This window comes from Cibotium barometz, chromosome 60, assembly GCF_041138505.1.
Source record: "Cibotium barometz isolate CiBa-2024 chromosome 60, ASM4113850v1, whole genome shotgun sequence".
NCBI lineage: Eukaryota > Viridiplantae > Streptophyta > Polypodiopsida > Cyatheales > Cibotiaceae > Cibotium > Cibotium barometz.
Genome location: NC_141105.1, coordinates 12,194,692 through 12,206,578, shown reverse-complemented (window position 1 = coordinate 12,206,578; position 11,887 = coordinate 12,194,692). Strand labels below are relative to the sequence as shown.

At 39.5% G+C, this 11,887-nt stretch overlaps 1 protein-coding gene across 1 annotated transcript; it reads left to right on the top strand.

Annotated features, from left to right (window-relative positions):
- The first annotated feature begins 8,561 nt into the window (after window positions 1-8,561).
- Window positions 8,562-11,201, top strand: LOC147604994 (SNF1-related protein kinase regulatory subunit beta-1-like). Its single transcript, XM_086793809.1, has 5 exons — window positions 8,562-8,636; window positions 8,751-8,968; window positions 9,080-9,252; window positions 9,797-9,959; window positions 10,466-11,201. Exons 2-5 carry the CDS (start codon window positions 8,804-8,806, stop codon window positions 10,823-10,825), a joined length of 861 nt encoding a protein of 286 aa, XP_086649935.1. The 5' UTR covers window positions 8,562-8,636; window positions 8,751-8,803; the 3' UTR covers window positions 10,826-11,201.
- The last annotated feature ends 686 nt before the right edge of the window (window positions 11,202-11,887 follow it).

Genomic DNA, 11,887 nt, shown 5'->3' with positions numbered 1-11,887 from the left:
TTTTAAAATTTTAAATTATATTTTTTATTTAAAAATAAAAAATATTTTTAAATTTAGTGTTTTAAATTTCATATTGTGTTTTTTTCATGCATGAAATAAAATCAACCATTAGGTAGTTAGATTTAAAAAATATCTTTTTAATGCTATATAAATATTTTTAAAATAAGGATGTATGTATGCATGGAGCCATGGGAGAAGGAGGTGATGATGTGGTATCATGCATGTCAGGTGGCAACTCGAGTGCCATGTGGCACCATGTGAGGTAATTCCATATGGGATGTATGGGTTAACATGTAGATTGATGATGTGGATGTGTATGGAATGGCCTAAGTTGACATGGCATGCCATGTCGACATATGTGAGGTGGCATGCAAAGGTGACAAAATGATGTGGCATTGATGATGAGGTGGAAAGTCAACTAGGTTGACCAAGCTCACATGGACAGTGGAGGTGGCAAGGTGAGGTGGCTTAGTGCTTATGTGGATCTTCTCCAAGCCAATGTGGACACAAGTTGGCATGTACATGTAAGATGTGTGCCCACCCCAAGGCTCACACATGGCATCATTTCTAGGCTTGGAAGATAACCAACCCTAGATTTCCAAAGAGAACTAGGCTTGGTTTTAGACTTAAAAGAGAAGAGTGGACACAAAATTGAGATTTTTACTTGTGATGATTGAAAATGGAGCTTCCCTTACTCAAATTGAGTCAAATTTTTTTTCATGGATTCATGGTAACAAGTACTTCAATCCATATGGTTTTTATATTTAGATGTTTAATTTTATTTTTATAATTAAATTAAAAACGAGTTACAAGGCTTCAAAGAGTTAGAACAAATTTTACAAATGAGATCTATAAAAATCCAACCGTTAGAATTGCAATTTTACCTTAGATCTACAAGATCTACAATATATTGATCTTACCCCATGCTTTGGTCACTAGACTCATACAAAATTAATCTTGTAAGTGGTAGATACGATGGGAGGAAAAAAAGTATTTTTTAAATGTTTTTTGGGCATTTAAACTTAAATAAAAAATATGTCAATAAATCAAGTTAAGCTCTATGTTATGTCAATTAACTTTGGGTTGGTGGGACAAGTTTGAGAACCCTTAGCTTTCAACCATCTGTAAGCATTTTCTCATCTCAAACATATCTTTATAGTGGTCAAACATATCTTTATAGTGGTCAAATGAGCCCGAGGACTAGACTTTTGTTGAGATTTGAGGTGACATGAGAGCTAGAGAGTTATCACACATGCAAGAGAGAAGCCAAATGAGACAAATGAGCCCAAAGACCAAACTTTTTTTGAGATTTGAAGTGACATGAGAGCTAGACAGTTATCCCACATGCAAGAGAGAAGCCAAATTGTACTCTCCTCATATAGAAGGGGGACATTTCAAGCAATGGAATACAAGCACATCTTAAGCTTTTATACGAGTGCAAGTTAATCTATCTTGCAACCTAATTAGCTTGTGATCATCACTTTGTTTCGCGTAATCTCATCATGAACATACTTAGGCATCACCCACCTTAGGATTAAGTTAATCATATATCATTAGTGTGTGCTTAATGTGTCATTAGTCTAATTAGCTTCTTGTACCAGATATCATAAATTCTAACATGGTATCAGAGCCACCTCTTTCACCCCCATGAGCTTCTCCTAATCTCACATTTCACTAATCCTTTCTTATTAGTCATCACTAATCTCTCACTTAACTCAAACCTTATCCTTGTTATAGTAGAGAGTGGCTGAGATTCAAGGAGCTGGTTCTCCCAAATCTCCCCATCATTGCGAACAAGACTTTGGGGGAAGCTCAAGCACATCAAGGCGCCCTATCTCACCAGTCGGTTTGGTAAATTTTGCCCATTTCTCTGTGTTTTTCGTGCTATAGCACTAGCACTGACTACACATGTGGCTCATTCTCACTCTCTACTAATAATTACCCCAAGCTCTCTTAAGGCTGCTTTGGGTATGTCTTGAGCTCCTCAAATATCAAAGCTCAAGCTATTTAGTGCAATAGATGACCCAGGAGGCGCAAAAAATCAGTTGTCATATTTCAGCTTGTTGCACCCGATTTGGAAGAATCTCGGTCGGTTTTCTTGCTTGGGACCTTTCTCCCCATCCAAGGCCAACACCTCATATCAAAAGCCCCAACAAATTAAGTCAATGCAAGCTCAATTGAGTCCTCCAAAATTTGCAATTTTTTATCTTTGGTTTTTTACCCTTAATCACTATCATTAGTGAATCATTAACAAAAATTTGTAATTTTTTATCTTTGGTTTTTTACCCTTAATCACTATCATTAGTGAATCATTAACAAAAATTAGGCACAGTAAGCTTCAAATTTAAAGATTGGGGTTAGGTTTACATTAGAAAAACTCTCTTTCAAACCACAATCATTTTCAAAACATTTGCATTGCATATTTCTAGCATTGCATTAGCATCTTGAAATCAGTTAAAGTGAGTTTCTCATCAATTAATCGTGTATCAAGACTAGACACTTGTCGTGAATCACTATCACGTCGTGCAAAGACCTTCCGACTGTCTCATGCATATTGAAAAGGGATAGACACTGCCGATACTATCGATAAGGCCCTCTTGTCGTACATGATGGAAAACTCACATTAGAGCAAAAGAAGTTTAATGGGGATAACTTTTACACTTGGTAAATGAAGACCATGTACACATTGATGAGAAAAGGGCTATGGACCTAATTGAGTCGCGTGAAGATAGTGATAGCACATCACTTAACACATTCAACAATCACAAAAAACTTGGCATAATAGCTCAAAGTTTGGGAGATGAAGTCATACATCATATTGCAAGGATAAAGGTTTGCAAGAAGGCATGGGAGGAACTCAAAAAAGTCTTTGGAAGTGAAACCAAGAGCTCTAAGACTAATCTTTTAATGCAGTTTTATAGACTGGACAAAGAATAATCTGACACAATGACGGCTCACATCAACAAGTATAAGGCACTTAAGCAACAACTAGTAGGAATTAAGAAGAAGATTGAAGAGGATGAAGCGGTTGCAATTCTTCTCAACAATGTCGACAAAACCCCCTATGATGTTCTTGTGTCTACACTCAAAAATGTTGACAAAACTCTGACTCACATTGAGTCTTCACTACTTGAGCATGAGTCTAAACTCAAAAACACATCAAATGTCACTCAAGGAATCAATCAAAATGTTTTGTATGCTGGAAAAATTGTCAGATGTAATCACTGTGGCAAGCTTGGTCACATCTTTGCAAATTGTCGTTTCCAAAAATAAGCCAAAGAGAATTTGTAATTCTTGTGAAAGGATTGGGCACTTTGAAGAATATTGCTACTCCAAACAGAATCAAGAAAACAACTATGTGGGAGAAGATCACTTTGTGGCAGAAAATGCAATTCAAGATGCATCTAGCTCTGAAAATATCCTCTAATATAACATTGTTGTCCTACCCTTGCCACCAATAATGTAGCCAAATTTTGTAACCCTACTCTTAGAAGAGACCTCTAGACCTCAAAGATAGGTTAAGTCTCTATCAAGGGGGAGACCTCACTCTTAGAGATGACCTCTAGGCCTCAAAGATAGGTCCAGTCAAGGGGGGGCGGGTGTTGAGATTTGAGGTGACATAAGTGCTAGAGAGTTATCCCACATGCAAGAGAGAAGCCAAATTGTACTCTCCTCATATAAAAGAGGGACATTTCAATTTATGGAATACAAGCACATCTCAACCTTCTCTATGAGTGCAAGTTAATCCATTTTGCAACCTAATGTGATCATCACTTTGTTTCACATACTCTCATCATGAACATGCTTAGGCATCACCCACCTTAGGATTAATTTAATCATATATCATTAATGTGCGCTTAATGTTTCATTAGCCTAATTAGCTTCTTGTAGAAGATATCATGAATTCTAACAACTTTTAACTTTGGTCGCCCAAGAGTGTGAACCCTAGAGGTCACCTACAAAACCTAAAATGTAACTCTCATGACTCATTCTTTTATGCTAATTCAATAGAGTTCTCTTCTTCTCTATCCTCTTCATTACATATACTGGCAATGAGATTATGATCCACAAAAAAATAAGATGCTTCCTTAAAGGAGATAGGTTTCTATTCATTACATATACTGGCAATGCGATCATGATTCATAAAAGAATAAGATGCTTCCTCAAAAGAAATAGATTCCTCTTCATTATATATACTGGCAATGAGAGCATGATCCATAAAAGAATAAGATGAATGATGAGAACCTACATGTGTCCGTCTAGGTAAAGGAGTAACTAATTTAATATCTCGCAATGTCTGCACACCAACCATTTTGGCATACTCGTAGATGCATGTATGGCTACCCTTTCCTCATCCACTGCATCATCCACAATTGCCCCATCAATAGGTTAATTTATCAGCTAAAAGTTGAGCTGATTTTTAACCGATATGAACTAATTTTTGTAACTCCTTGTTGAGCATTCGATTTCTCTACATGTGGCTTGACAACCCTACTAACTTACTAAATATGGGGAGTTGTTTGCACGTTTGACTATGCCCCCTTGCGGAGCAAACTCAAGGAAGGAAAATAAATCACGCTAAGAACCCTTGTGCTTACTAGCACCACTATCAAACTACCAGACATGCTTGCATGTCACTAACATACATACGTTGTAGACAGAAGGATCATAACTACAATGCATAATGAATACCCAATTATCTTATGTATAGTTCACTGGCTCCTTCTTTTCATCACTTTGTGCTGATGCATCAACCACCACAGCCATGCCTGACTCTTTGTTTTTCTTCTTCTTCCAACCTTTTTCTACATTCATTAATACAATGGCCTAGCTTCCAAGAGTAGTTGCATTTGCCACCCCCCTTCTTAGCATCCTTGCCACCAAAAGACTAGGCTAGCTGCACCTTGAGAAAAGGTTTTACCTCTACCTTTTTGACTTGCAGTGAGTGCCTGATCTCCCATACACATACTAGTTCGGTTTTTCTGAGATCACTTGTCTTGCAAGAGAATTACAACCAACTCATAAAAACATAACAGCACTAGGTTACCCTTCGTCATAAGCTGAAGTAGTGTGGTATAAATCTGGTAAAGCTGTAAGAACAATAACTCATCAAAACATAAGGGCATTGGGTTACCCTTCATCATAAGCTGAAGTAGTGTGGTATGAATCCGGTAAAGCTGTAAGAAGAACAATAGACACTAATGAACTCTCTAAATAGGCCTCATCAAGTTGCTCCCTGAGATCTTTAATCCTAAGTTGTGAGGAACTCATCCGTTAAATTCCCCTCATTCATATACTTGAACTCTAATTGATTATGCAAGTTGCTCCTCGAGATCTTTAATCCTAAGTTGTGAGGAACTCATTCGTTAACTTCCCCTCATTTATATACTTGAACTCTAACTGATTATGCAAGTAGCCACTGCCTCGTACACACCTAGTAAAGCGCACAAGGACATCCCAAGCCTGCTTGGTAGTTTTACATGATTGAATATGAGGAATAATTCTCCTCTACATAGAAAGTGCCACCAATGTATATACCTCTGCATCCCTGCCATCCCATTTGGTTTGTTCTGATGTAGGAGGTGCAAAGGCAGATGCCACTATTACATCTGAACCAGTGTCACCATCCAAAGTACCTGTGCTATCATATGCTAGCGAGATAGGGCATACCTCAATTCCAATGATGGCATTCCAAAGCCCTTTAGCAATACATGACGCATCATATATGACCCACAACAACGGGTGGTCGGTCCTGCCCACCACCATCATGCTTATCCTTAATAGAAAGCATTCCAAATATGTCACTGCTTACCATTTCAATCTCCAAATAACTAATCTCTAACACAAAATGCAAATATATGATGGCTCTGCCAGTAGCTCATTGATGACAAAGGAAACTTACAAAATGCATGAAATATGATAATGTAGAGTGTGGAAATATTACTTAGCAAAGATGTAGAAATTGATAATAATGTTAATGATGTTGTTGAAGCTATTGTGATGATGACCTCAAAGATGCGATGTCGAAGATGGTGATGGCCATGTCTACATGCCAAATACTACTGCAGTGAAGAAAACCCCAAAATGAACAATGATAGTTTGAACCGACACTCCCATGGGATGTTTGCAAAAACCTTACAGCATACAAACAAACCTCGAAACATGCCCAAAATGCTTCGAAACATGCAAAAACATTATTAACATAGTTAATAATATAACATGTTTAATAGAACACTATAAGGTATACCTTTCCCACCTAAGAGGATAGCTCAATATAAGACAATCACAAGAGCAACTCAAGGAAAATATGACAAGGGGGTAAAAGCCAAGAACCTACTCTAATATCAATTGTTAGAGTGAAGATCAAGGTAGCAACACACACATAGATGCAGCAAGCAAGGAGAGATAGATAGACCACTGTAGATCGATGAGAATGATTGAAGTACCCACCCACATTTGTGAAAACTGTGAAGATTGTTGTGTACTAGGAGAGGAAGATGAGATGGAAATCCGGTAAGTGAAGTGACATGATAAGGTCGCTTACATGCACTCATAAGAGTGTGTACATACACTCCGGAGAAAAAACCTTCTAAAGAGGGAAAAAGTACCCTGGCCACACATCACTCGGGAGAAAAAGATTATAGCCTAAGGGCAACACCTCACATGCCTAAACTTTTTTTTAAAAGAACAAGAAAAGCTAAATAGATTATAGCCTAAGGGCACCACCTCACATGTCTAAACTTTTTTAAAAGAAGAATAAGATAAGTTAAATAGATTATAATCTAAGAGCACCACCTCACATATTTAAACTAAAAAATGAACTTTGAAGATATCCTAAATGTGTGCCATTATGATTTTGTGATTTAGGGATTTCCTTTTAGTCTTATTAATTAAAGGCATTCCGTATAAATGCCTTTGTTTATGTGTTTGACGTTACATATTTGGGTTGGTAATGTCACAATTCTCACTTAAGAGAAGTACGTAACTATCATGTCTTTGATTTTTTTTAACATGTAGCACTACATGGTATAATCATTAGAATGAAAGTATTTGAAGTTTGGAAGTGTGGAGAACTGGTGCTTGAAGAAGATATTGATAGTCTCAAAGTAAGTGTGTGAATGTAAGAGAGATTAGTCTAAGGATGGTATATATGGTTGAAGGATGCAATGTTAATGGACCCATCATGGTCTTGGGTCTTGGAAAAATAAATCCCAACCATCAAATCAACAAGCTTTGCTTATAAAGAATGCACCATAGATATTGACACATCACCAGTGGGAATTGTACTCAAATGAAAACAAATGAGTTGATGACATATAAGCAATGAGAATGTTAAAAAATAGAGGGCCAATAAAACCTTGACACGTTAGCATACATGGAGGCTTGTGCCAGTTCCCCATTTTCCTCTAAGGAAAGGCCTCCCCATGGCCTTCCCTACACCATCAAGGGCGATTAGGGGTAGAGAATCCAAGTGCTAAGCACAAAGTAACCCACACCACAATTTAGGCAGTAATGAAAAACCATACGATAAACAAAGAGCTTATAATCGTCACATAATTCCTAAAATTTGAAGGTTTTTATATTTGAAACTTCTCAAACTTAACCATTTTAGAATCTTTAAACCTAATCTTTGAGGGTAATTTTAAATTTATAAGAGTTGCAAAGACACTAAACCTTGGTTTTTTTCCACTCTAGAAATCTCAACGAAGGTTTTTCGAAATTTTGCCAATGTCTCCATAAACCTTATTGATGTGTGCATATAGAATTCGCACATGCACACACACGCATACATGCACGTGCATGCGCACGCACGAACGCGCGCGCACACACACACACACACACACACACACACAAACTTTAGAGGTAGTGAGGGAGGGAGGCTATGCGTGATATTATTGTAAAGGTCGCGGCATGAAAATAGAAATCCCAATAGGTTACTACCCTTCATTTGCCCATCCGATCATGCATTCCCACTATCCATGAAGAGGAAGTGTGCAAGGACTTTGAGGAAGTGTGCAAGGACTCTGAGAGTGGAGGCATGGTGAAAGTCAATATGAACAATAGAGAGTGAAGCGATGACGCGGTCCCGGAAGGGCACATGTTGTAAAACATCCATTAGTGGCAATGAATCTTGAATAATTGGAAATGATAGATGGAGATGGGCGTGAAAAATGTTGTAAATTCCGAGCCTTTAATAAATGATATACATATATAAAAACGAGGAGGTTTGTCTATGAAGGGCCCAAGGGGTCCCTTGTCTTTACATGCGGCATGAAAATAGAAATCCCAATAGCTTACTACCCTTCATTTGCCCATCCCATCATGCATTCCCACTATCCATGACGAGGAAGTGTGCAAGGACTCTGAGAGTGGGGGCATGGTGAAAGTCAATATGAACAACAGAGAGTGAAGCGAATCGCGATGATGCGGTCCCAGAAGAGCACATGTTGTAAAACATTAGTGGCAATGAATCTTGAATAATTGGAAATGATAGATGGAGATCGGCGTGAAAATGTTGTAACTTCAGAGCCTTTAATAAATGATATACATATATAAAAATGAGGAGGTTTGTCTACCAAGGGGCCCCTTGTGTTTTTGCATTATCATTTGCCTTGCCAGCTTCGTCTTCATGCTTGGTACGTACACACACACACACACACACACACACGCACACACATCCACACGCACGCGCGCACGCATATCAGGCGTCTACATACATCTAACCCGTCTCTTGATCTTCTGCTAAGAAGGCAGAGCAGACGCACATCAGGGCGTTTGGAAAAGCAGATCTTGTATCTTTTGAATGGGCAATGTGAGTGTGAAGGACGATGACGGTGGATCTGATACCGGGATGTACATGTCTAGTAGCATGGCGATGGAGGCGGCCGCTGCAGACGCAGCAGAGCCCTCAGACTCCACCATGTCCTTCACCCCTCCCGACCCCTCCCCTTCCCTCATCGCACCCCAGGTAACTCTCCCGGTTCCTCTCAATTTAGTCAAAAAAAAAAAACATAACTTTCTTGAAGTTTTCTCTGTGACATCTTGTTTATCCAACATGGTGCCTCCTTCATGTTGGCAGATCCCTCAGATTCCACTTTCCAATGCAGTTGAGCTAAGGCGACCATGGAATCACCAGTTCCCACGCAGCAATGGTGAAGTGCCACCAGACTCTACCATTGCTACCTTGATTGAGTGGAATCATGGCGGCACTGATGTCTCTGTGGAAGGCTCTTGGGATCATTGGAGCACAAGGTGCAGTATCTCCCCCTCCTTATTTAAAATTCAGAAAGAAAGCGATGTGTGTTCGTTCCCTTGTGCATTTGTAAGTTATTCAACAGTATATTGGAAGATGAATTACTGTTGCAGTAGGGAACAGCCATTGGGAGGCTGTTCAGTTTGCCAGAATTGAATCAGCCCACCTCGGTTCTTTCCGAACATCAGGGTCGTGGGAGGTTATGGACATTCTGCATGGAATTTCTGAAGGCTGTTGATGCTCTTGAGGTACACGTCAATATTCTGTGCAGATGTTGACAGGCAAGTAAAGGGATCATCCAATATCAGCACCTGCAGAACTCAAATGATGATAGCATCATGCAGATGCATGAGATCTGCATTTCATTTTTTCTTGCAGGCTGATTCGATGGTGTAGATTTGGCCTCTGCTGACCCACTTACCCATGACTGTGACATTTGTGTGAAGATACATTGCGTAGCCTTATCTTGGGTATTCTATTGCTTGCATGGATAGGCTGTACAGGGAAGTTTACACAACTCTTCTTCTTTTTGTATGTAAACAGATCTCCTTTACATAGAGCAGGTAAAGACTTCACTCTTGTGAAGTTTCTTCCACAAGGAGTATATCACTATAAGTTCCATGTGAATGGCGAGTGCAGACATTCACCAGATCTTCCGTGTGTGTATGATGAAAAGGGCAATGGCATCAACATACTTGTTGTACAGGTCAGTTTCATCTATGAAGTGTTTGTGGGTTATGTTAGGTTTGGGATTTGTTACATTTTCCATCTACTGGGTGTGCTGCAATTTAGATCAGACAGTTTTGCATGACAAGCTTTGGTCCACATAATATTTCAAAGAAAAGTGTTGTAGTTGTCTGGTACAGAAAGGTACTGTCCCAGGTTTGGAAACAGTTTGTTGCAGAATATTTTTGTCTGTCACCTTTGAGAAATCAAAGCCTTGTAACAATTATTGTAAGGGGGGTCTGTATGTGTATATTCCTCTGATTCTCACATCACTAGTGTCATGAAGCAGCATAGATGATGCAATTCATTGCAACCATGGTTGCAATGAATTGGTCTTATAGGGAATTTAGAAGGTTTTTATGGTGGTCCTGGAAATGCAAAGGCATGGAATGAGGTAGTGAAATGGAAGTTTTGAGCAGTGGCAAAAACAACGAGAGCCCTGAAGTGTTTTTCCCTCATGAGATCTGACTGGAGTTTTTCTGGCAGGATTATGTTCCAGAGCTCTTAGATGGCATTGCAGAGTTTGATGCTCCAAGGTCTCCCGAGTCGAGCTATGGCAGCCCTTATCCTGGCGCAGAAGACTTTAGCAAGGATCCACCATTATTGCCTTCTCAGCTGTACGTCAATACTCAACTGGAGTCCTTCCATAAACTTCTCAACTCTACACCCAGCTCAAATGCTGGCTCCATGGATAACTCGATCCGGCCACAACATGTGATCCTGAATCATCTTTTTGTGGAGACCAGGAAAGCTGCATCCAGCACTCTGGTGCTTGCCCTTGGCTTCACTCAACGGTTCCGGACCAAATACATCACAGTTATTCTGCACAAACCTCTCCAGAGGTAAATGCCAGCTATAATGCTAGTCACACGGTGAAAGGACAACTTGTACAATTAACTTCAATGCTAGGCAAAGGCTTTTTTATTTCCAGCATTTGCATGGACTGTCCATTCCTGGCACATTTTTCATGTTTTCTTGCACCGTGCTTGCCCCACATGCACGAGCGCGCACGCACGCGTGCGCGCGCGCGCACACACACACACACACAAAAAGCTGGGTGGATCCCAACAAGCAGTGAGAACTTCTGGGATATCTAAACAGACAGGCTGCTGAATGGTATGACAGTAGTTTGGCAAAATATGAGTTTACATTTAATGCTATTGATATAAGACAGCAATGTAACACTCGTTGAGTTTTAAAACTAGAAGCATGTGAAGAGGTTGATGTGGGTGGTTACAGGCTTGATTTTTTATGGCCGTCATGCCTCCAAAAATGTGTATTTTAGGAGTCCATCAGAGAGTTGAAGCTTATTCAGGTTTTGAAAGGTAGGGTTGTCCATCAAAAGGCAACTCTTGCACGTAGGGAACCTATGATGAAAGCATGAAACACATGAAAGCATGTCTATGTACTATCATGCACTCCTACATTAGTGTATTATTGTGTACCATGGGAGCTGGTACGTGGAGCTAGCAAGGTTGCAGGTAGTCATCTTCAAGAAGAGCAATGTGTCATTACCAACATGGAGAGAATGTATTGAGGCTAGGTTTTCATTGTATGCAGTCGGAGACTCAAAGTAGGAGAAGGCCAAGAGTCCATCATGAACCTTAGACAATGGAGTGCACGTCATGCAAAGTCTAGATCCCATCCCTAGAGAGTTTGTTTAGAAGGACTAGAGTGCTCGACATGCCCTAAAATAAATTTATCGCTTGTACGTATGGATGCTAAATAGTGGTTAATAGTTCTTGATGTACACAACATGGTGATGAGGTCCTCAAACATTACACCTGCAGTGTCCATAAATTAATAAATTTACTTTGAATGCAACATTGGAGAGAGATGTTGCAACAATTCACACTTGGTGATCAGAGAGTGTCAAATAAATACTACATGATTGCTCAAGCTAAGTTT

Bases quoted from the DNA above. Each gene is read 5' to 3' on its own strand.
- LOC147604994 (XM_086793809.1), top strand. From the start codon at position 8,804: ATGGGCAATGTGAGTGTGAAGGACGATGACGGTGGATCTGATACCGGG. The intron at 8,969-9,079 runs GTAACTCTCCCG...TCATGTTGGCAG, and splicing joins CTTCCCTCATCGCACCCCAG to ATCCCTCAGATTCCACTTTC. The intron at 9,253-9,796 runs GTGCAGTATCTC...GTATGTAAACAG, and splicing joins TGGGATCATTGGAGCACAAG to ATCTCCTTTACATAGAGCAG.